The sequence below is a fragment of the Polyodon spathula genome, chromosome 8 (assembly GCF_017654505.1).
Source record: "Polyodon spathula isolate WHYD16114869_AA chromosome 8, ASM1765450v1, whole genome shotgun sequence".
NCBI lineage: Eukaryota > Metazoa > Chordata > Actinopteri > Acipenseriformes > Polyodontidae > Polyodon > Polyodon spathula.
The window spans coordinates 17,558,826-17,585,542 of record NC_054541.1 but is presented as its reverse complement, the minus strand read 5'-3'; the positions used below and the strand labels follow the sequence as shown (position 1 = coordinate 17,585,542).

Genomic DNA, 26,717 nt, shown 5'->3' with positions numbered 1-26,717 from the left:
TCAAATCCTAATTATTCCCAGGGGTGGAAGTAAGACTCCCATTGCATAGCAGTTTGATCCATTCCTGGTTTTACTAGAATTTTAATAAGACACACCTGAGCTTGTTACCTGTAGACTGGGGCTAATCAAGTACATATTTAAATCTGGAATGGATGAAACTGCTGTAAAAATATGTTATTTCCACCCCTGATTATTCTTAATGCATATTCCAAACCTGTATATTAAAGAATAAACTGTTGATTGTGGACAGTTGATTGCACAGTTAAGTCATCCACATTTAAAATGTACAATTAGATCAAATTTAAAGGCACACAAACAAAAGGGCATTTTGCAGTGTTCATCATTAAAACTGAGGTCTTGAAATTAAGTCAAGGCTTTTGTTTGGAAAGATTCAATGCTGTGATTGGAGGTAGATTCCACTCCTAAACTAAATCTGCAGTCCTAGAGGTGACTTCTGCAGCAACACACACCTGCCATGAAACTAAAATGTTCTTCCTGATTTATTGAAAATTATATATTTTAGAAGTACTTGAAATCATGAAATTCCAGAATATGGATTTTGCATGCCATTTGTCATATTTGGTAAAAACATGAGAATTTGCAATTTTTTTTAGGAGGTGTTTATTTGGGAAATTGCTCTGTTTAACCCTTGCTTCAATCAATGTGTTACTATTGGCTGTCGTATATTGACACATTGCAACAGTGTGGGACACTGTGGTCGAGGGAAGATATTTAGGGCAGCGTATAATGCGCAGCCTTTACCCTATTTAAAAAATAGCGAAAGTAAAATGTAGTCCTGGTTAAGCTGACCATCAGAACTACATTCCCCAGAATGCCTGAACTTACAAGGCCAGACTACGCTTACCCAGGGTTGACTAATTGTTTTCACCTGTGTTAAAAGGTTGGTATTTAAGCAAGGCAAAAACCCTGCTTACTTCTCGTTTGGTGCTAGGCTAAAGCTGAAGTGCCAATAGGACCCCCACGAACCTTTTGTACAAGTAACCATTATGTTATCAAATCACTATAAAGATTTGGTTGTTGTAAATCGTCCGGTAAGCAGCTTAGCTGCCTGGTTATTAGACAGCGGAACTTCACAGTTCAAGATGGAGATAGGCTTTGTTTTGTTTATTTTGTTAAATTTTTGTGAAGAGAGATATGGGCACCAACCTGTTTAAACGACAACTTCATAACTGGTATCGTCTTTTGCACTGAGTACGGGGCTAAAATGTCCGGAACGAGACTGACAATCTGTCAACCAGTGTCAGAATTGTCACAACATGCAGCATGAATGGGACTAAAGCTGATGTAGCCTTGCTTTGTTTCTTCTGAAACATCCATTAGCCCACTTGCAAGTTCATGCTCATTATATTATTGTAAAGCTGAAATGAGTCCAGCAAAAGTTCTTTCACACCGGCCCTCCAGCAGAGGTGCAGAAAGGTGAGCCACCCTATTTACCTGGTGCAGAAAGATGGGCCAGTGTAAAACTGTACTGGGTTAGGGTTAGGGCTTCTTTAAATCTTAAGCTCAGTGTTCAAATTATCTCAGCTGGCCTGTCGCTGAAAAGCCTGACCTGCCTTTGTACACTTATGCCAGCCCAAAATTATATATATATTTTAATCCAGAAAAACCTTAGCTGGATTCACACTTGTGACCTAGATACTGCCAATCAAGATATATATATATAATATATATATATATATATATATATATATATATATATATATATATATATATATATATATATATATATATATATATATATAGACACACACACACTATATATATATATTAGTGGTGGGAACAGGAGTTTTACGAGGGTTGATGCTGCTGCAAATGTTAAGAGGCATTCCTAAAAACAACTTGCAAGAACAATACCCTGCCTTCATCCTATTAAATGTCTTTAAAAACACAGTGTCTCCCTGTAGTTTCCATTTTAATACTAATATGTGTTACTCTGTCTGACCCATCAAGTGGCCCGATTTAATTTATTTGAAAGTTGAAAGGTTCTATTCTTTTACTAACGAGCTCCCTTTCCTTCACCCCCTCCGACTCCCCCAGACTTCTCTTCTGGACCTGAAGGAGCACGCCTCGTCCCTGGCTTCTTCTGGCCTCAAGAAGGACTCCAAGTTGAAGAGTCTGGAGATAGCGCTGGATCAGAAGAAAGAGGAAATCCTCAAACTGGAAACACAACTTAAAAAGGTAATGCCGCTGTGCTAATGTGGGAACCACTTGTCATCAGATGAAAATTCTGTTCCATCTGAAGAGCGGAAGGCCTGCCGTGTTATTCACTATGTCAGCCTAAGTTAACCAGGCTAGTTAACCCAGGAGTCCAGGCCCAGACTTGTGGGGTCTTTGACCATTTGGGTATAATGCCACACTCTCTGAAGTGTTAGCAGTACGTATTAAGTGAAGATTTACTGGAATTATTTTGGTAGCTCTGTGTACTTTTAAATTGGTGACAGCTCATCCATGGAGATCAGGATTTGAAAACATTCCCCTAATCCATGAGAAGAAATCAGTTTGCTGTCTCCATGAGAGGGGAGATAAACTCACTCCCCAGCCACTGAGCTCTGATTCCTTGCTGGAAAGATGTCTTCATTACAGCAGGTTGAGGTGGATGAGGTCCCTCCCCTCCCTGCCCCGTGAGTGATGAGCGGAAGCAGAGTGTGGGAACACATGCCCTGCACTCGATCATACCGTAGGAGCAGAGTAATTCATTTTGGCAGGGAGACGTCGTTTCTGTAAATGCTGCAGGCAGCGGGCCGGGCTCTCCAGGGCTGCAGGGAGGTTAAGGGTTAGCAGAAACAAGCTCCTGTTACAGAATACAAACACACAAACTTCACAATTAAATGCAGCATTTGATTGATTTTATAAGGGAATCTGAGGAGAGCTGTGTGCTTGCCAAGCACAGGTGTGTATCCAGAACTGGCTACTGTACTTTTAAAGATTTACATGTGCTTGAGTGTCTTTCTGTTGCTTGGTTTCATTTCGTTCCCTCTTGGCTTCCATTTGTTTATATACCATAATACAGTAAAAAGAAATTCACTTAGGAGTAAAATAAACCTGGTACACCATTAAATTGCCTATTAAAGAAAGGAGACAAACCCTCTTCTGTGCAGTAAATGTTTTGTTTTTTTCAGATGTGAGATATACATCGGTTTCTTTTGCATCTTTTTGAGATGGTAATTTCTTAATTCTCTATATAAATAGTCATTTTTACCACTGCATACATTTGAAGCCATATGTGTTTGAATATTTAAGTAATTGTCCCAGATTTTTTTTTAACTGTCCAAAATGAATCTTACCCAATGGGGTGATTTGTTTTCTTTTGGGGAGCCTAACACCCCAATCCGATGACTAACTGAAGTGACCATTCATCTCTGCTTGTTAGCAGTTAAAATTGGGGTCTGACGAACTATGACCAACATAAAGTGATATTTAATTTCACAGCTCTGGGAGCCTAAACTAAGATGTTTCAACATGAAACGTTCAGTACACATGTCAGCAGATGCAAACCAAGTAAGCTCAATAGAGTGCACGGCGCTGCACTTTGATCTGTGCGCTAGAATATTGTAGAGAATTCATTGCTTATACCGTAGTGCTTTCAGATACAAGGCAGAGGTATAATAATCAAATGACCTATGAAGTAATAATCAATTAGTTATAAATAGTGTACTATCCACAGTAATATCTTTATTCTATCCCTTCTCATATGAACTGCCAGTTTTTAGTGAAGTTTTATTGGATATTTAAGAGCAAGAAGCTGAGATTTCAATTCTCGAGCAAGAGAATTTTCAGTGGAAACCTCAACTGTGCTACAGTATCAATAATTTACTAGAGCGGTCTTGGTGCTACATTAATAATTTACCTTGTTCCTGACGCAGTTACTAAGGTTTTGCCCCGCTACAGGGAGTACTGCCTTTTTTTTTCTTTTTACTAGTTAAAAAAGAAAGAACAAATTGAGAAATAGAGCTGGTGGATCATGGACGTGTTCTACAGAGCAGTGAACCATGTGATGACATGTATATAAGGCCTAGAGCAGTTAGCTGCTGTTACTAGCTTTATTAAAATGAGTAGAAGCAACATATATTTATGGAATGGCAACTGCTCATTGTCCTGATGTGACTGATAAGAGAGCACAACAGGAGTCCGTTGTTGCAGAGCTGGCCAACCTGCTATCTGACTTAAAGAATCCATTACCAGTTTACAAGGGTGTTCTTATAGAGCAGTAACAAAAAACATGAAAAAAGATGCTGCTTCGGTAGTTTTCTGCTCAATAAACATGTTGCGTGTTTAAATCACAATATTAACGTGCTGCGTTTTGACTGTACTTGTCTCTATCTGAGACTGCAGATTGGTCCTTGCATTATTTTCAAAACCATTAATAACCTTAACCCCTTCAGGTACACAAGGAAGCGCTTGTTCAAACGGTTTCTTCTTAAAATTCATTTGAGAGTGACTCGAGTATCACGAGGAGGAAACTCACAATTTGGATGAGCAGATCCAACCTGCCAGTTTCATGCGCCTCATTTTAAAAATAAGAAAGTTAGGATAATTTTATTTGTGGGACAAGAATGTCCCACAAATAAAATCCCTTGTAGAATCCCTTGTACCTTAAATGGTTAATGGCACTTCAAAAGAGCCATGTTGTGGAATGCAGTAAGTGTGTATATGGCTTAAGAAAAACATTCTTTGACCAAAAATAAATAACTCGATAAAGATGCTGGATTCGCATGGAGTAATCCAGGGTATTGTGTTGAGTCTTATAAATTGGGAGTAACTGACTAATCCCAGTTAGGTTTGTCAATTACCATTGTTTAATAAACTAATTACGGTAGAGTTTTTCTTAAAAAATATGTTAAACCGGGTCCTATAGTACATGTTGTTTTATAACAACCTTGTGTTTAACTCTTGTTACTTTATGAATGACCTATACTGTCCTCAACCCCTAATATACTGTGCCTTACAGCCTTTTCCTTTTTTGAAAGACGTAATCTTCATTGTTCTCTATACTTTCTGTTGGTCTCTCTCCCTTTTACCTCCTTTTCTCTCTGTCTCCTTTTTTCTCCAAAAGCACACTGAGCTCTTGTCAGGCCATCCATCCAAACTCGTAAGTGCCTCACAACCTGACTCTCCATTGTTTTTCTCTGATTGCATGAGCCCTTTCTGCATCTTCTCACTCCCCTCCCCTCTGCCTATGTGTCGGAATGTGTGAACTGGCGTACAGGCTTAAGTACAAGTGACACCATGCTTGGGTTGGGAGGCATCAAATCCCGAAGGTCATCCAACAAAAGCAGTCAATGTCAAACCAGAAAACATGTAGATCTTAAGCCTTATTCAAGCCTATTCCATTAAACTCCTTGAAATAGACTGAATTTATTGAACCAGCCTGTTTGTCCTGGTGTTTTTAAAGCTTATTGTAAAATGAACTTCTGATAGTCTGAAACCTGGTTCAGGAACTGAAGTTGGAAGTTACCTAGTGGTATTAGTTAATTTGTTGTAATGTTGGTTCTAAGTTGGTTCTATCTCTGCAGCACGTTTCCTTAAAAAAAAATACAGGGTGGGTAAAAAACAAAAAACAAAATCACTATGCTTGACAAGTCACACATGCATGCTGTATACATCATATTAAATTTCAAGAACTGTCCATTGTTTTCATGAACCTTCAAAGAGGGATGCAAATGATCACTTGCTACTTTCCTCCATTATTGAAAGTTACCATCCATCTGCGCACAAATTGTTCTCTTTCAGTTTTCTGAACCAAAAAGGGAAGCACCTTACTGGTCCCTGTTTATAAAATATTTATAAGCACTCTTCAAAAACATTCCTTAAAACAGAAGTAGGGTTAAGGTAGGATATTATCATCAGGGCAACATAAAAGTAATGTCATTGTGTGGTTCTTATTGCAAATGCTGAAAAACCCTGTGTTACTGTGCTTTGATCTGAGTTAGAAGCAGCTTCTTCGGTTCACTGCATCTTCTTATGATTCTATATAACATATGCATCGACAGAATTTTAACATCCTAGCCTTGTATTTAATGTATTATTTCTTTGTTTCTCCAATGTATTTAACGTATTATGCATTGTTTTTCACTGAATTTAATGTATTATGCATTGCTTTTTACTTTATCTTGTAAAGCACTTTGTGATGGTGGTCCACTGTGAAAGGCACTATATAAAATTTCCACTAGATGGCCCTTACTTGTACAAAATCACTTAGGCTCATCTATTTGCAACAGACAGGTCTTGCATATATGTGTCTGTAGCATTATACACACAAATACACATTTGAAAACACAGTACATCATACACTGCAAACTGGAGAGTGCTTTTAAATGCTGCTGTCAGAAACATGCCCACGCTTTTCAGACAATACTTTTCAGAGTGTATTATTTGGCCTCCAAAATGGAAAATTCTGCAATTCTTCCCAGACTTTTAATAAGTAAAAAATGAAAGGTCCTTAAATGTCTACTTTAATAATAATACATATAATGTCTAGCACTAATTCCTGGCAGCATGTTAGCAACTGGGGCTGCGTGATACTGTACCTAGCTTGGTAACGGTACTTTGCCAGTTTATACATTTTGAGTATTAATCAAGACGGGAAGCTTCCTGCCAGCTGAATGGGGGACCACATGCATTAATAACCTTTCTGAGATCCTGTCTAGCCTGGCGAGAGAGGGGCTCTCATACAGTGCAAATAAATACTTTTACTGCCACTGCTGTGTTAAATTACCCTTATTACTGGTAAACAATGAATTTAGTTACGCTATACTTCAATGCACTGTCTCCTTGGCTCTGAGTGTGAGCCAGTGCTGTGTTGAAGAGTCAGGTCTGTCAGTTTTAATCAGAGGTTTCTTTGCTGTTTAGTCTGTCCAAGATTTATAGCTGTTTTATTTGGGACGGGGCCCATTGTTGTTTTTAGTTTTTGAAAAATCTGTGTCTTGATACAAGTAAATTCTTCCATCCTTTTTCGTGGTATTCAAAATATATAATCCGAGAAAGGTTTGAAAACCTTTTTTCTTTTTTAAGCCGGGAATATTTCAAAACAATAGCACATGACATCTTGGAATGGAAAAGTTCAGTTCATAGAGCTGTTGTCTCCAAACAACACCTACTAAACCTCAAAAAGAACGTCAATATACAGTAAAAATACAATGTCTATTCAGGGTGCCTGTTCAAACCCCAGTTCTTTTTCTAACCCTTGCTAGTTATTGTATGGTCATAGAGCCTTGATACGATTAAGCAGGACTCATAGGGGTCGTGGGTTATCCGTGGATAGACTGGGAGAGACATGCAAGCCACACTGGTGCGCGGGATTTATTATTTATACAATCAAAAGAAACCACGTGACACTGCCAGTGAAATACTGTTTGTACCATGAACACGACTAGGGCTACTCTGCTATTCAGGGATTTTCCACTGACATACATCATATACTTTGTGGGATCTAAATTCCCTAAACTAATCCTTGCTCCTTGTAGGTTAAAACCCTACCCTGATCCTGGTTCTACACACGGTTGTTGTTTGAATTATTTTATAAAGACAGGTTTGTTGTCCGGGATGGCGTAAGCAGTCCTTGTCCTTGGCTTGTAGCTCAGGGGGGTGTCAGTGGCTCCCTTTTATGACATGCCCACTAGCCGGTCAATGGATTCCCTGTAAACACACTCGGCTAGCAGCACGTCTGAGGCGGAGCGTCTGGCTCTCTGATTATTTGCAGAAATAAACACGAAAGAAAAAATCAAGTAAAATGCACAAAGTGTTCTTATTTCACAAGATCCCTGCCACGAGAACATACTGTACTGTGCACAAAAACATGACACTGGACTTGAAATGCTTTTATAACTAGCGGTCTACCTAATTTGCGATTTCGCTGAAATCAGGAAATTGAGGGATCACTGTGAAATTCACCTTTTTTTATGGGCCAATGCATACCGGACTAGTACGGAGAGAAAAAAAAAAAGAAACCTAATTTAAATGAACTACTGCACACCGCAAGCAATTAATTCTATAGATAAGCATTGCAATTAGGCAAAAAAAACCTTCCTTTGACAAATAACATTTAAAAAAAAAAAAAAAAAAAACCCAAGCGGTTAACTTTCTTGTTTACTTGTTTACTGTCAGCCTATCAGTGCGTCTGTACTGGATTTTCTGTGACCTGTACTGTACAGTAGGGGGTGGGACAAAGTCGGTGTTGCATTGTTTTGATTTAGGTTGCTAAAATCTAGTTTTCAGCATTGGAGATAAAATAGTATAAATGGACGACAAAGCAAAAAAAAAGAAAATACGATCGATCGCTGTTTATCTTCAGAATCACACATTAAACAAGAGCACCAGATGATGCTAAACAGAACGTAAAACAAATAACAACTTTCAGAAAACAAACTTGAAAGTCTGCGCAGACAAAAAGTATTCCTGTTGGTTGTAGCCAAATTAAATCCGTACTACATACGATGCAGAAGAGCCACCTCGCTTCAAACAACCCGCTGGCTGCTTTTTAAACGCAGTTAGAATTTTAGACCCGAAATAGGAGAGTTTTCTTTCTTTTGACTTGGTACTGATAAAATGAATTCCTAGATGGGATAAACAACATGACAACGAATGTGCTGCATATATGACCTTAATTAAAGAATGCCAGATGCCCTTGCCCTTGGGTAACCAAGTTTTGGGACTGTTTCAAATCGATTTCCACATTTGTATTACTTGGCAAAGCTTTGCTTTACACTTCCATTCAATTCAGTGGATGCAGAGAATGTGCAGTCTCAATGTATGGGCAAGTCTTCACAACACAGAGACAGAATGTCGGTAGCAACTACTGGGGGATGTTGCATGCTTGCCTTTAACAAATGACAGCACTCTGTTTTAGTAAGGAAGCAAGTACAACTATTTTTAGGCTTTTATTGTGCTCTAAAATATCTATCTAATATCTTATCTACTTAGGTCTGTTTAATGTTTAAACAGGTCAGTGAAATCCAAATTTTATTTCATAACCTACCCAGAATAAATATATAAATTCTCAGCAGTTTAGTAGACCCCTATAACATGTTTTAACTAAAACCAAACCAAGAAATGCATAGAAGATGGCCCAGTCCAAACCGAATTAAATTTCATTCACAAGGGTAGACCATATCCATTTCCATTAGAAAACGCATACTGTAGGCTGAAACATGCAGATGTGCTTCTGAAATGTGTTGGGGCTCAAAAAGTCAACTGAAAAACAAGCTAATTTCTCAGTGGTTCAGGCACTTTGCCATTTCATTTGGGATGTAAACAAGGCCCGTATCATCACTGAATGAAATTCAATGAATTTATTTTTCATTCTTTACGTTTCTTGCACAACTTTGAGGTGTCGGTTCAGAAGGAAGTCACCCGATATGTCTTCCCAGTTCTTCTGCAGAATTCCCAGAGGTGTAGGGCACTTGTGGGTAGCTTTGCTTTGACTTCTGTCCAGTTTACTCTATGGGATTGAGGGACTGGGCAGGCCAGGTCATTAGAATTGAGTTGTCCTGCCCAACTAGCCGTAATCCTGATGGAATGGCATGCCTCTGAAGTATGCTATGATAGCCCTGCTGGTTGAGCTTGCCATGGACTAAAGATCACCAACTCTGTCACCAGCAAAGCAACCCCAGACCATGACACTGCCTTCTCCATGCTTGACAGTGGGAACCACACATGCAGAACTCATGCGCTCACCCTCTCTGCATCTTACAAACACTCGGAGGTTGGACCCAAATATTTCATATTTTGAATCATCGGTCCATAAGACCAACTTCCACTCCTCAAACGTCCAGTTTCTGTGTTTTTTGGCCCAGGCAAGTCTCTTCCTCTTATTCTGCACTCTTAACAATGGTTTCTTTGGAGCAATTCTTCCAGTTAGGTCAGCTTCAAGCAATCTCCTCTGAACAGTTGATGTTGAAACATCTGTACTTCTAGTAGCATTTAGCTGAGCTTGTATTTCAGGAGCAGTAAATCGCCGGTTTCGCAGACTTGTGACTTGAATGAACTTGTTCTCTGAGGTCACCCTTGGCCTGCCTGACCTTGTTCGGTCCTCATGAGTGACAGTTTCTTCAAATCGTTTGATGGTCTTGGCCACAGCAGTTAGACACATTTCAAAGTTCTTGCGATATGTTTTAAAGATTGACCTTCATTTCTTAAAGTAATTACAGACTGTCTTTTTTCTTTGCTTAACTGAGCGTATTTTGTCATTTTCTGCTCCCTTACATTCAGGAATTACAAACTTGTGCCAATGCTACCTACATTTATAGTAATCATGGACCCCTCACCTGTTAACAATAATTGGTGAGAAAAGGTTAATTAGGTAACATGCTAGTTAACTCAGAGAACATCTAACAAAGACATTTTTATACTTAGGCCAGTGTTCTAACACCGTGTTATACACATTTCAGACTTTTAACCCCCCTTGCTTTGGGCGACCATTTCATTGAAATTGACAAGATTTACATTTTCATTTAAAAATTACATTTTTGAATGCAATTCACTTATGATTATCAGGTTATATAAGTACACATATCATATAAAGAAATATTAAGTGTTTATAGACAAGTTTATACAGTTAAAAGCATAGATAATCATGAAAAGCCCGGTTTCAAGCAGGTGTACTCATACTTTTGACTGGTTGTGTGTGTGTGTGTTAATTGTAGTCCTAGATAATGCCAGTTATATTACTTTGGAATATGTCCTTTTTTTCTTTTTTGTGCTGATTGAATGCTATTGTGTTCTGGTGTTCCTTTGAACATTCTCAATGAGTAGAATAATTGAATTGATCTCTTCATCGTCCCCCCAGGCCCTCGAGTCTGCTATGGAGGCGCGGATGAGCACAGAGTTGTCCGATCGGATCCAGGGCTTGGAGAGGGAGGTGGCACGGCACAGGGACGAGGCCAGCAAGGCACAGGCAGAGGTGGACCGCCTGCTGGAGATCCTGCGGGAGATGGAGAATGAGAAGAATGACAAGGACAAGAAAATCATTGAGCTGGAGAGGTACAAGGGCTTGTGTGTGTGTGTGTGGGTGGGTGTCTCTCTGTGTGTGTCTGTCTATGTTTGTGTGGGTTTTTAGTGAATGAGTTAGTTTGTTGTTTTCAAACTTAACCAAGATATTATTACTCACTGAGACCAAGATCTCATTTATAGGGAGGCACTCTGTTTCAGACACATACCAAAGTTATAAACTGCACCCAGTCCCTGGTTTCAGAACTGCCCTCAAGTAAGTCAGTTATTAAAATGATCAAGAAGCAGGAGTTATACAATCAGTCCCTTATTAAATAATGTGTCCCTCTGCTGCAGCTGCATGAATGTCTACTAATATTAAACCTAAAGGCACAGGTAATACTTATTTGTGCTGTGATAAGAACAGTCAGATCAGAGTATATTAATCAGCCAGGATGCACCTGGTCATTTCAGTAATACCTCAGCACTGGTAGTTCTGAAATCCAAGACTGGGTGCAGCACTAGTGTGAGTTTTTTTCATCCCTGAATACAGTATAAAACATAACATGTAATACTGTACCAGTTTACCAATAGTCAGTTACTACTTTTAAATATATATGTAGTGGATTTCAATAGTTATTTAGATCCGAAAAACCAGTATACATGCCAAACTCAGGTGGGTTTGGAGGAATTGATGATTCTGAACCCGTGTGCACCAGAATCCCCAATCCGACCTTCAGTTCCAATTGGGTTTGCATGCAGGATATATAGAGAAGATTCGGGAATCGAGTCCTCAGATAGGTGCATATGAGTAAGTTGTACGTAGATAGATAGATTAGATAGGTAGATATTGAGAGAAACAGTACTTCCTCGTACAAGTTAGAAAAACTTGTTTTTAAACTAACGAGACACTCTATATAGCTCCAAGAGTTTTGCTGTTTTCACCATGTTGCAGCAGCAAAACTAAGTCACTTAGAATTACAATCTGTACCAGTACAAAAAGGTTTGAAACTTTCTTACATCAAATGTGAAAAAAAACATAAATAGCTCTTACAAACAATGACATATAAGTCTTCAAACTAAGGTACATTTGTTATTCTCCTCCTTCCTCTTCTGTTTCTTATTTTTTAGTTTTTTAAGAGTGTGTAGCGATTTTTGAAACAGAAAAGCTAAATAATTGGACATCTACCAATCATGTGATTCCACATCTTGGTCAACGTCAAAATAAACCAGGGAACGCAAGCAGTTTGATATCCACATCATTTATATTAAATTATTTATTTATGTTTTAAAACAACACGTTGCACAAAAAAAAAAAAAAAAAAAAATTACTGTTTGAACTTGCAACATGAGGTCCTTGAAGAGCACACAGCCTTAGCCCGCTGCGCCACTGCACTGGTGTTGAAACACCTTAATTTTTTAATCTTACATCCATGCCTGACCAGCTTTCACTGAAAACCTGAAGGTTCTGCTCAATTCTAGAAATGCTATATTTCCTGTTTTGAAAATATCGCGTTTCCTGTTTGGTAGATACCATAGAATGGAATTGTACACGAGTGACATGTAGCTTCCTTGTCTAAATCTCTGATCTCTAATAAATTGTAATTCCTCGTTTAATTAAAAAAATAAATAAAGGGAAAATTTATTAGGTAGAAATAAATAAAGTTATACAATGAGACATTAGTGCTTCTTCACTTGCAGCATGTTTGTTTGGTTAGAGCACTGTGCTCCTGTTTGAAAGGTTGCAAGTTCAATCCAAGGTGGGGGACACACTGATGCTTTACCTAGATTGGTCCTGTAAAAAACCCTACTGATAAATGAGTAATTGTATGTAAAAAGAAATATGTCACAATTGTAAGTTGGCCTGGATATGGGAGACTGGCTGGCAATATCAGGTACTTTAAACTTTTCTTTGGAGTTATACTCAGTGGTGTAGTCGAGGGTATACGCAGTTAAACAGCGTTTACCCACTTTGAATTTGGGCAATATATAGTTTACCCACTTCTCATGTAAGGGATGCAGAGTTTACTCACTTCTACACTCCTGTGATGTGCAAATCCTGTGTTAAAGACAGTATATTTTAACGGCGAGCATCTATGTTGTGTTCAGAGAATGTGAGCGGAGCGAAGCGGTGACAGTTCCGCTCACCGCTCATAATACCTCCGCTCTGCTCTGCTCTTTCATTCCGCTCCACTCCTTGTGATTCCTGCTCCGCTCCCCCACTCCAGACAAAATAGGCACGCTCTGTTCACATTGTGTTAAAAAAGATATATAATGATATATAAAGTATATACAGTGGCTTGCAAAAGTATTCAGACCCCTGACCAATTCTCTCATATTACTGAATTACAAATGGTACATTGAAATTTCGTTCTGTTCGATATTTTATTTTTGAACAATGAAACTCAGAATCAATTATTGTAAGGTGACATTGTTTTTATGTTGGGAAATATTTTTAAGAAAAATAAAAAACTGAAATATCTTGCTTGCATAAGTATTCAACCCCTGTGCTGTGGAAGCTCCCAGTTTGCACCGCTTAAAGAAATTGCCCAAACGAGGACACAATTACCTTACCATTGGCCTCCATCTGTGAACCATTAAAGTTGCTGTCACATTTTCTGGATAAAAACCCCACTGTTGAAGGATCATTGGTAAGGCTGTGAATCTGAAGGAAAATGAAGACCAAAGAGCATTCTACAGTTAGAGATAAAGTAATACAAATGCATAGATTAGGGAAAGGGTACAAAATAATATCCAAGTGTTTGGGTATCCCAGTGAGCACAGTTGGATCAATAATCAGGAAATGGAAGCTGCATCACACCACCCAGGCACTGTCAAGAAAAGGCCGTCCCTCAAAACTCAGCGCTCAAACAAGAAGGAGACTTGTGAGAGAAGCCACAGAGAGGCCAACAATCACTTTGAAGGAGCTACAGAGTTCAGTGGATGGGAGTGGAGTAATGGTGCACCAGTCAACCATATCAAGAGCTCTGCATAACACTGACCTGTATGGGAGGGTGGCAAGAAAGAAGCCGTTACTCAAAAAGTACCATCTGAAAGCACGTTTGGAGTTTGCCAGAAAGCATGAGAATGACCCAGCTGTGATGTGGAAAAAGGTTTTGTGGTCAGATGAGACCAAGATAGAGCTTTTTGGCCAAAACTCTAAGCGCTATGTATGGCGCAAACCTAACACTGCCCATGCCTCAAGACACACCATCCCTACAGTGAAGTATGGTGGTGGCAGCATCATGCTGTGGGGATGCTTCTCGTCAGCAGGGGCTGGGCATCTTATTACAATTGAAGAATGGATGGAGCAAAATAAAGGAAAATACTGCAAGAGAATCTGCTTCAGTCTGCTAAAAAACTGAAGCTTGGGAGGAAATTCACCTTTCAGCAGGACAGTGATCCCAAGCACAAGGACAAAGCAACATTGGAATGGCTCAAGAACATAAAGGGGAATGATCTACAATGGCCAGTCAAAGTCCTGATCTCAATCCCTTTGAGAATCTGTGGCACTGTTTGAAAATTGCGGTCCACAAGCGTCATCAAACCAACCTGAACAACCTGGAGCAAATCTGCCAAGAAGAATGGTCCACAATCACTCCGACACTGTATGCAAAGCTGGTACATACTTACCCCAAAAGACTTAAAGCTGTTATTGCAGTGAAAGGTGGCTCTACCAAATATTAGTGTGGGGGTTGAATACTTATTTTTTCTTAAATATTTCCCAACATAAAACCAATGTCACCTTACAATAATTGATTTTGAGTTTTAGTGTTTTAAAATAAAATATCGAACAAAACGAAATTTCAATGTACCATTTGTAATTCAGTAATATGAGAGAATTGATCAGGGGTCTGAATACTTTTGCAAGCCACTGTATATGTATGTATGTATGTGTGTGTGTGTGTGTGTGTGTGTGTGTGTGTATATATATATATATTATATATATATATATATATATATATATATATATATATATATATATATATATATATATATATATATATATAAACTAGCTGTTTTTCCCCCATCATGTTCCTGATTGCAGATGAAAAGATGTAATGTACATTCAGAAAGGAATACAGTTTAATCGTCCTTATTATAATCGCATACCTTGACCTAAGTTTAAAAAAAAAGAAAAAAGCAAAGAAAAAAGATGACAAAGTGCTCAGAGAAGTTATCTAATTTAATTCGAAGACACTTTCTCATTGTTATTGTTTGATACTGAAAAATGCGTGCATTTCAAACTTTGCATATGATTTGTATCAAATTAGCTTTATACAGGCCTTATTTGTATTCGAATATCTCATAGGGAGTCAAAGCAACCCCGTGAACACATATGAGTAAGACAAAAGTGCTAATGGACCACCCTGTAGTAGTGTATGAACTACCCTTGAGTGCAGAAAATCTAAACTGTGTTCACAGTGCTGTGTGGTGCATAACCATAGAACTGTATAAGAACACAAACCGCCGACAGATGAACACACACGGATGACGTTTATTACATTTTTGCAGCTCCCAAATCGGGAATATATATATATATATATATATATATATATATATCATAATTAATAAAGTGCCACATCAATACACTGAATATAAAAGAGAAAAGCTTTGTAAAAAAAAAATGCAATTCTCAAGTCTGCAAAACATAAAAGTGCCTAATTGTGGTTTGAAACTGGAAAATGAATGGTCACCTTGCACAGGCATGATGAGAAATACTGTAAAGTGACTGCATCTGTGTTTGTTGCCTCTTTTGTCCAAAATCATGGCCGAACATATATTTAAGAAAAATAAAACCATGCTCAGTTCTCCTCAGTTCTGTAAAGGAGCCGCCCTGGAAATGTCCACTCCAGCAACTACACCTCTCCGCTCATCCACTCCATGTACAATTGGCTCGCTCCGCTCCGCTCACACTGTTTCTGCATGTGAGACTGACAGCTGAGACCTCAGTCAGAACTGTGGTACAAGCAGGGGGGCGTGGCCATTGGACAGTGTGTTCTGTGATTGGTTGTTTGTGTTCTGTTAATGTTCCTTGTTCGGTACGTTGGACCTGCATGGCAGTGCTAATAGCCCTCGTCCTAGTCCGCAAAAGGACGCTCACAGAATTGTTCCCATAAAGCACACCGTTGGGTCTGTGATTTTTCACGTGAACAGCATTTGAGAGTGGAAATAACTGTATGAGAGGGCTCTTGTTGGCTGAGGGACAATAACAATGTATCTGTTCATGTTTATCTGTTCAATCTATTTGTTCAACTCCACCAAACGGGCATTTACCCATTTTTTTATTTACCACTACACCACTGGTTTTGCATGTTTACAATAACAAATAATAGACTGAACAGCAAAAATGAGCTGATTTACTTTTAATTCATTAGTGCCAGCAGCTTTGCTCGTCTTAAACAATTCCCACCTCGCTTTGCTCACCTTAAAAAAAAAAAAAAAATTCCCTGGTTGCTGCGCTCACCAGCTCCTCACTACTATTCTCTCCTAGCAGAACTTTATGCTTCCGTTACAGCAAACCATGCCAGTGCAGCATGCTGCTCTTTCACTTTTCTGTAAGGCACCTGAGATGCACTGTTATGACTGATTTTATAAATCGCTCTTTAAATAATTGCATAAGAGAAGATATAAATAGATTTATTTCATGCCTCCACCCGCTGTTTTAATTGCATTTTGATCATTCCAGACACCACCTGATACGTGAGAGCAACGAACTCAGCAATGGATTATCCATCCTAGGTTTAAAAAATTAATAAAACAGACATTTGTTATATAAGGTAGGCTATGTTAGGTAGATGACAGATTCCTAATATTGTGAAGGTAGCTCTTTTGATAAAAAATAAATTAATAAGTAATAGTAATAGTTGCCTACTTATTTTGAATATTAACTTTTAAATATTTAGCCATGCTGTTTTGAGAATAGGCCTGTTCAGCGTTTATATGTTAGTGGTAATATATTTGTTTTAATTAGTCATGTCACCAAAGGAATCAGTATACTCTCACTAGGCCCCAAGAAAAATAATCTTGATAACACTGTGACCTGCAATGCCTGGATTGTTTTGTTGGATTTGTAAAATGTTCTGATCGAAAACCGCCCATTTAAGGAATACCGTTGTGCAACTGTCTGTAACACAAACCAGCAGAATCAGCATCGCAATGAGCCACAGGCCAGACACCAACAGCAGCAGGAACAACGTCATTGGGACCAATAGCTAAACAAACAAACCCAAAAACAGGAAAATTACATGTCATTTATTCACAAACAGCCAAATCTTCAGGAAACAAGCAAACTGTCCCTGCCAAAACAAGCCAGGTGACTTGGAACTCCACATCCTGGTCTGCAGTACGCCAACAAAGTCCAAAACTGTTTTGGAAGACATTGTGGATGTCAATAAAGTGTATAATGCTTTATGGAAGTTGAAGAAAATCAATCATTTCTAAAAAGACATCATCTTGCAATAAAACACTGTCAACTTGCTTACTAATCATACCTTGAATGCATTTCAATGTCATTCTGACAATGAAGAAGAAGATGACAATGAAATCGCTGTGAGGAAACAACCAAAGAACAACCTCACCTCAAAGAACCTTTGCTACTTAAGATTCAACTGGACAAAGAGGCTGTCATTTACTACAATTACACAATACATCTCATACACAATGAAACAAAGAAAGGTACAGCTACTGGGGGGGGGGGGACTAGACCTACTGTGTTTCCCAGACTTGTACACTAATGGAATCCATGAAATGCATGCTGAACGGACCCCCCGCTTGAATTCAACAGAGTTTGTTAAAGCTTGGCTTCTGTCATGACTTGTGCAATTTAGGCTGAATCAGCAATATATCTTTCACCTGCAGCATCAGACCAATCTTTGACAGATTAACAAAGGACCTGGACTGACTTGGGACAATACATAAAGGAGGTGAATAGACCAGGGTTTGCAAACATGCCCATCACTGCATCTCGGTTCATTGACAACAAGTTTGTTGCAGTCTTGAGTTTTATCACATCCCCAAATGGCCCTGGGGAAAGTTACGCATTACTTTTGGCGCAGACAGTTCCAGAGTAGTGGAATGCAGCACTTCCACATGCTTCTTTGGGTGGAAGGTGCACTGCTTATTGGAGTTTCCCCCAACAAATTGCACAGTACATTAATCAACATGTCACCTGTACTATTCCAAATGACCTGATAGCACCTGTACTCAGAGACTGTGTCTTGAAGTGGCAGCAACCTAAATGCAACAAGTAATGTCTAAGATCCAAGAAAATCAAAAACAAGGTGGTGATAGTTTGTTGCTTTGGACTTCCCAGAAAAGAACAAACCGTGATGGTAATCCGAGACATGGCTGAGGCCATTGCTGGCAGGAAAGCACTCGAACCTCATGGCAGACTCTACGATCTACCATGGAGTAGTGCAGAAGTGAGAACCAATGACTTCAATCCAGCCAATATGGATATTCAGTTCATTGGTGAACAATCTACAGTCCTCAACTGCTACATTACAAAATACCTCTCAAAACCCGAGAAGAATTTTGCTGTTGGCATCATGAATTACATCAACTCAAACAAGTCTCTGGCCAGCAGACTGTGAAATGTTGCACTGCGCAACTTGTCTAGCAGAGAATGTGGTGCACCTAGAGCAGCAGACAGTCTCCTAGGTTTACCTCTCTATGGCACAGATCCGCAGACAACCATCAAGTGGAATGATGTATCAAATGTTTCTAGCCACCGGCTGAAATCCAAGGAACACATTGACATGCTAGCAAAAGAAAATCCTGACTCAGCCGACATCTACTTTCCTCCCAAAATGTCCGGAGGCTCTGCAAGACATAAGTTTCTATGATTTCATTGCATGGCATGATATGGTGACAGAGAAGCCTAAAATGTTTCCCTTGGGATACGTCAAAAAGAGAAGCACATCCTACTTAATCAATCATTACCATTACAATGTACAAGACTACCCAGAGAACTACTTCTGTGCTATCCTTCCATGCGTGTAGGGATAGCCTTAAAAAAGCTGTGGCCTATCATGACCAACTACAACAAATAGCTGCAGCTGATGAGGAGTTAACTCGACTAGTAGTGCAAAAACAAAAGGAAATAGAGCCTGAAGAGAACAATGAGATTGAAACAGAAGGACCTGAAAATCAAGTTCACGTTGCTCCTCTGTGGGCTGCAGAAGCAATAGCTGAATTCAGAGATGTTGCGGCACAACCTTTTCTACAAAACGTAGAAGACATGCTCACACTCCTTAATAAAGATCAGCAGTGAGTGTTTGACCACATTGCCAAAACTTTTCAACAACAAACTGAAACAAACATCTGCATCCTCTGCATGTTTGTGAGTGGCACTGGAGGCACATGGAAAACTTTTCTCAAGAAGTGGCAATCACAGCACCCACTGGAGTTGCAGCTTACAATATCAATGGGATGACCATTCACAGACTACTAATGCTTCCAGTGGAGCATGGAAAAACACTGGTGTATCGCAACCTCTCTGATGAGGTATTGCAATGCCTTCGTACAGACATGTGAGGTGTGACCCACCTCATTATTGATGAGGTGTCCATGATTTCCAGTGTCACCTTGTTGTACATCTATCTTTGTCTGTGTGAGATTTTCCAGACTGCAAACACAGATGATGGCTGGTTTGGAAAAATCAACATCTTACTTCTGGGGGATTTGCTACAGCTTCCACATGCATGAGAATCCACCTTATTTGCCAGTTACTCAAGAGGAATTGCACAAACTGACTGGCTCCATGGGATCGGTGGATCTGTGGAATTTGTTTGCATATGATGAACTCACACTTAATATGCGCCAGAAACCAGACCGAACTTTTGGTAACCTCCTTAACCGTGCCCGACTCGGAGCCACCAACCAAGCTGATTGCAGATTGTTGACTTTACGCTTGATACCTATGGAAAGAGGAGATATTTCCAGCTACAAAAAATTAATTACCAAACACATGAAAGACTTAGATGACAAAGATGCAAACTCAAACTGCGTCATGCCTACTGTATATGCCTGCAACCAGATTCAGACTGCCGTGCTTGATCGTATGCCTGGAGAGGACATTCATCTTATGGACTGTGGACTGCCCTTGTAACTTCCAGAGAAATGTGCTGAAAAAAATGAACAGCAGGATGACAGCAGTCATATAGCTGGACTGACAACTACCATACAAGTCAAAATAGGCTGCAAACTGATACTTCACAAGAACATTGACATTGCCACTGGTCTCATTCGTGGGGTGGCAATAGGGAAGCGTCAAGCTGTTTCCTATTATCTGGAAAACACAAGAATATGGTCAAAACCATGACCATCAAATTTAACAATGGAGTCGCCCATACCTTTGAATGTTTACACTGAAAGTTTGAAATCATGGACAGAGCAGTTCCCAGTCATTGGTGCTCATGCAGTCATCATTCACAAATGCCAGTGTATGACTCTAAAAACATTTATGATGGATCTTGCAAACTCCATCTCCTCCCATGGACAAAGTTATTTTTGCATTTTCCAGAGTTACATCCTTAAGCGGTGTCCACCTTATCAACTTTTTGACCCCACCTGCATTATGGCATCTCAAACTGCAGTTGCAGAGTAAAACAGGCTGAGAGGGATTTATTGCCCTAAGTTGATAAGCTTGAAGGAGACCAACACACACAAGTTAAAAGATCATGTGCATTTCATTTAATGAGCCACCACTAATATTCAGGAACAACAAAAGCCTCAGCCTAAGACAGTGGCCCTCAAAGTAATTTGGGCATGGGAATAAATTGATCTTAGTTGGCTATTTGCGGGCACACTGACTATTGCATAGGTTCTTATCTTACACACTGCCTTCTCGCGACACATTCATATATATATATATATATTTTTTTTTAAATAGTTTTAATGGGGTTATTCTTGGCCAAGTCTCAGGCAGTAATTGTGCGTGCTGCACTTATTCTTTAAATAATTTACATAAAATATGTAATGCAAATATTTTTAAATAGCTTGTTTAAGCAGATAGCCATGAATAAACTAAAATAAAAAGTATAGTGTCTCGCTTTGTTTCTATTTGACAAATTTGTCAACACTACTCTTTTTTAAAGATCGCTCATCTCCAGTACAATTACTCGGAGAAAGTGGATTCGTAACTAAGTATACTACGGCTTTTCCCTTGTCTGGTGAAATGTATTATTTTTCTCAATAACAGTCTGCGAAATTCAGTGCTTACTCACCTATTAGCCTCTGCTCACGAATGATTGGACAGCTGTCAGATCTTTCACTTTCCCTTTGGCTACTCACTTGCCTTCAATTTTCATGCAGAATACCGTGAACAGCCTCTGCTTGCTTATGATTGGACAGCTGCATAAAGGTTGGCAGATATTTGACTCTCCTATTGGTTAAACGTACAGTCAGTACCTGCACCTAAAACAGACACAGTTTATGTCCCACCCAGCTAACTTATGATTGGCCTACTGCAGATATTCAATTGGTTGATCGTATAGCAAAAGCCGTTCAAGAAAAAAAAATGTCAGGTACGTACAAGCACAGCATAAGTGAGCAGCACTGTCAACAGACTGCTGTGGCGCTTTTGTTAGAAAAAATGTTCAAAGCTTTCTTTATTTTCCCACGCTACGACCCGCCAGAAATGTGTTCATTACCCATAATTTAAGAACAGCTGCAGCGGGCACGATTGCCTGGCTTACAGGCACGAATTTGCCCACAGGCACCACTTTGAGGACCAACCCTAATTTCACCTCATGCTATGCAAATGCAACATTGCAGTGCCTTCTTCACTTGCAGTTTCAGAAGGATACATTAAAACACAGTCAACAAGACCCTATCAGGAGCTTTGTTCACAACTATGATCACTTGCCATCCTTTGCATCTCCAACTACTGTGGATATTTGTCGTCTCTTAGGAGAACCCTTTAATAGAGGTGAGCAGCAAGGATTTCTCAGCATTTGTCCTGAAGTATCTTGCATGGTTTCAGTCACAGTAAGTCATGACATTCTATGTACTAGATGTAACTACTACTCATCAAACAGAGATGTGTTGCATGTTTATCCTCTACCTGTACAGATTCAACGTGTTTGGAAGAACTCATTTATAGAAATGACAAATGGGCAACGATTCTTGGTAGCAAATGTAGGCAATGCAAAATTTCTCCAATCATGAAACATTAACTTATTGAGTCAGCAGGAAGAATGATTGCAATCCAACTTATGCTTTGGGAAACCAAACCAGACAGGTCTGTTACAAAGTGACACAATGCCAAGTTTACTGTTATGCAGAAGAGTAAAATTACTATGGACAACAGGAATTACCAATTATCTTCTATTATCAAACACCAAGGACAGGGTGTTGCATCAGGACACTATGTGCCCCTTCTTGCTGTGGGTGCTACTGGAAAATGGGTGCATGCAAATGATGCACTAATTGAAGTGAAACCATGGCCAAGAAATGCAAAGGACATGGATATGGCCTTTTATGAAGAGAGCTAATGCTTTAAAATTGCCTTACATTGGCCTAAGTTCATAACACCTCTATATCAAGGAGAATAATATTTTTTTCAGCATTAAAATTTGTTAGTATACAACCCTTTAGCACTGACATGCATATGTACCTTTTTAACTATTCATAACTTTGTAGTCTTATACCTCAGTAAATATCAATACCTGCCAAAATATACATATTGTTTTCACCACTGATGGATGTACAATTGCAACTAAAAGAATACAATGTTTACACTTTCAATACTGTCAAAAGTCCCTTCTACCATTATTTTACTTTAAAATCTTCTCTCGTTTCTGCTATATTACTCTACTTATTACTCTCTTGTCTTGTCTGTCTGTCTATTTACAATACACGTTCTCTAATATCTTTTCCTCAAAAAAAGAAGCCAAGTTAGAAGTATCAATTGTGTGAATGTTGGGCTCCAGCACCTTTCCAATTGTGCCTATTTGCTTGATGTTTGACAAGGTTGCCCCAATTGCTTCTCCTAACTTGGGCTTTTGTGTTTGATATCACCATTTTAAACATCTGTTGTGTTTCTCTAACTTGTTATAGGTATAGTTTACTGAAATGAACTGCCAAGTTTGTGATGAATAGGCTGAAACATTTACAAGAGTATTAACAGACATGAACTACATTCTCTTACTCTTGGAGCTTGTTTGGTTCTGTATACAGTTCATAAGGGCACAATGTAGAGAACCAGGTTTCCAAAAACACTTTTTCTAACAAAGTGCAGTAACGTGTTTTATAAACAGACCAAAGTGAAGACTGATTTTAGATATCGATCAGATGGTTTTAAATGAGATTAAAACATGCATTTCATGCATAGCGCTCATGACTCAGAATAATGTTGTGTTGGAAGTCAGCAGTTGGCGAGTTTCCTGCTGGCCTCTAGTGGTTATCGCCTTGGAGGTTGGTTTATGTTTTCTATCTGGGAATAAGATTGAGTCCGTTTTAAAATGACAGTGTGACACGTTGTATGCATCATTACAATTGCTCTGTGGCGTTTGTTGAAATGCAATAATTTTTATACTTTTTTTTTCTTTTTGCATGAAAAATTATGTGTCTAAACCAAGAAAGGTTGCATGCTTGTTAGCACAGTGGGTTGTTGCATGCAGCTGTTTTCAAGCAACTTGTTGCACTTGTGGAAAGGGTTTTTCAGAGTGAGAGTTTGATAATATACTAGCCTTTCACCTCTGGAGGCCATGTAACTAAGTGAAACTGAACTGCTTCCTCATCTCCTAAAAGAGAAGGTGATCCCTCTAGTCCAAGGCAGACTTGAGGCATGGAGACTGACCTCCCTCACCCCCAAAGAGCAAGGGTGCTGCATTGAGCCCAGGGCAGGTTTGAGGCATGCTTTCTGGGCAACAACCTGGAACTTTTCAAACACGTGGTAACTTCTAAAGCCAATAAGAGGGTGTGTGGGTGTGTACAAAAACAGGTTACAAGCCTAACAGCCAGTAAAACTGTTGATGTCCCATCATGATTGTATGTTTGTTGCTTTTACTACAGAGCAGATCTTGTGATTCTTGTCCCTTCTCTGTGTACTAACTCTCTGTGTCCATGTATGTGCCTTGCCATCTTGTTGCTGTTTGTGTTTTTTGACCCTCTTTAACCTTTTCGTTTGGCCATGTGTCTACCTGTCCCTCTCCATTCCCTCCCACCACCATCCACACCTCGACTGTGTGTTTGTGTTTGTTTCTCTTCTTCCCTTCCGACTGTCTGTCCTTCAGAAAGCAAGCTTCCCGCACCGCTCAGGGTCACCAGCGGGTGGCAGTGCCTGCCACACAGCACATGGGGGGGTTTGTGTGGGACTTCTTTGGAAAGTGAGTCTGAGATACATGGAGCTTTTGGCTGCATGCTGACCTGTTCAAGCTTCCCTGACAGGGATGGAAACCAGACTTTTGTTGCATAGAAGTTTTACCCACTCCAGGTTTTACGATGAGGCCGATTAGCCCAGTGCATAAGTAACAAGCTTATTAAACTTGCAGTAAAACCAAGGATGGATCAAACTGCTCTGCAATGTGAGTCTTATTCCCATTCCTGATTCTTGGACTTCCACTCCCAAAATTGCTGCTTTGGTGGTTATTTTTAAAATATTGTTTTGCACAGTAAACACTGTTTAATTACCTTGCCGAAATTAAGTCTGGGCATTTCATTTGTGTTGTGCACCAAAATCTTATGCTGTGTTTACAATTAAATACACTACGATGTTTTAATCCACATACAGGATTGTTCAAAATCTGCTTGACTAGTTCAGGTCAGACACCGGATGAAAAATTTACATTTCTACTACAAGCACCACAGCAGTGCCCTACTGCAAGGCACTTTATTTTTTCTTTTTCTCTCAATCAGTTTTTTTTTTTTTTTTTTTTTTTATCTACACAGTTTTGAAATGCCCAATTGCCCAACCTGCAATCCGAGTGCCAATGCTAATGCTACCCATACCTGAGTCGTTACGACAAGATAGTTTTCCTCCTGCTTTAGTTAATCTTTCTTCCATTTTTGCTGTGATCCTTCCTAATTCCACCCATAACTGAGACATACTCAGATGAACCAAACCAATGGCTGCAAACATGGTTGACAGAAGACAATAAAAGTAGGGTCATTCTTAGTTATTACTCCCTCCTCTTCTAACTGCCCTAACATAATAAATTAGATTTCTGTAGTTTATAGGTAAGTATCATACTGCAGGTTTGTTGTTAAAACGTCTTGCGAGCCAACAAAATCCTCATGTTGTGCACCACAAGTTTAGGAAATGATAATGAACACTGTTTGAGCACTTACCGTACTTCTCAAAGTATAACACACTTCCATTTGCATATTATTGAGACTCATGAAGAGGGGTGTACAGAATGCATTGAACATGTTTTTTGAAATTTGTCACGTTGCCCTGTGAACACAAACATGGGCGCGCAGCCACGTGTCGCACGATAGTTCCATGCCTGCGAGATGGAAGCAGGAGGAGACGCCACTAAAACTTCAGTAATGTTGAAATACACAGGCTTCCTGAAGTGTGTGAGAGCTGCTGATAGAGGAACACAATATTTAATCAGTGAGATTGTTTAAGAACTTCTGCAACCAATGACATAGAATAAACAAATGTACAGTATTACTTTGAATTAACTTCGCCCTCGAATTAACGCATCACTCAGATATCAGCTTTTTAATAGACACCGCCCTCGAGTAAACACCGCTCTCAAAGAAATGTGAAAGGTATTTCTTTTCTACCCCTGCTCAAAAAATAAATAAAAAAAAAAATGTGCAACTCTGGCTATGTACATGTGACGCCCCCGAAGAGACTGCAGCCTCAATCCAGCATGTAATACTAACTAATGCACACACACCTCAGTAAGCACATTGTATTTTATGATACAGTCCCGACAGACAAGCCAAGATGAACTCCTTACAGCACAGCAGTCCTTCACGTCCCTTTTTTCCCAGCAGAGTTCAGTGCCAACACAGCAGGGGATAAAACAAGGGCTGTCTGTTGACCTAGTCCTCAGCTTGGATGGTGAAAACTTAAACTCGTAGAGCTTTTCCAGTCACTCTAAGCGCTATCCGAAAGCTGGCCGAAGATATCATCTTGTAGGGCGTTTAGCTGTTTTGTTTTTTATTCAATTGAAATTTTTTATGATTATCTATGCTTTTAACTGTATAAACATGTCTATAAACACTTAATATTTCATTATATGATACTTGTACTTATATAAGCTGATAATCATAAGTGAATTGCACTCAAAAATGTAATTTTTTAATGAAAATGTAAATCTTGTCAATTTCAATGAAATGGTCACCCAAAGCAAGGGGATTTCAGTCTGAAGCCCAAGTCAGTTAAAAGCCTGAAATGTATATAACACGGTGTTAAAACACTGGCCTAAGTATAAAAGTGTCTTTGTTAGATGTTCTCTGAGTTAACTAGCATGTTACCTAATTAACCTTTTGTCACCAATTATTGTTAACAGGTGAGGGGGGTCCATGATTACTATAAATATAGGTAGCATTGGCACAAGTTTGTAATTCCTGAATGTAAGGGAGCAGAAAATGACAAAATACGCTCAGTTAAGCAAAGAAAAAAGACAGTCTGTAATTACTTTAAGAAATGAAGGTCAATCTTTAAGACAAATCGCAAGAACTTTGAAATGTGTCTAACTTCTGTGGCCAAGACCATCAAACGATTTGAAGAAACTGGCACTCATGAGGACTGAACAAGGTCAGGCAGGCCAAGGATGACCTCAGAATCAGAGAACAAGTTCATTTGAGTC

At 39.3% G+C, this 26,717-nt stretch overlaps 1 protein-coding gene across 17 annotated transcripts in view; it reads left to right on the top strand.

The window, feature by feature from the left end:
• Positions 1-26,717, top strand: part of LOC121319540 (ELKS/Rab6-interacting/CAST family member 1-like) — a 346,328-nt gene that overhangs the window by 102,818 nt on the left and 216,793 nt on the right. For 9 of the 17 annotated variants that reach the window (XM_041257067.1, XM_041257072.1, XM_041257070.1 and 6 more), the window contains 2 exons: positions 2,059-2,199; positions 10,805-10,998. In XM_041257067.1, the coding sequence (XP_041113001.1) occupies positions 2,059-2,199; positions 10,805-10,998 (335 nt within the window). Of the gene's footprint in view, positions 1-2,058; positions 2,200-5,074; positions 5,111-10,804; positions 10,999-26,717 lie in introns of all 17 variants that reach the window. The other 8 variants (XM_041257064.1, XM_041257065.1, XM_041257063.1 and 5 more) reach the window with 1 other exon arrangement.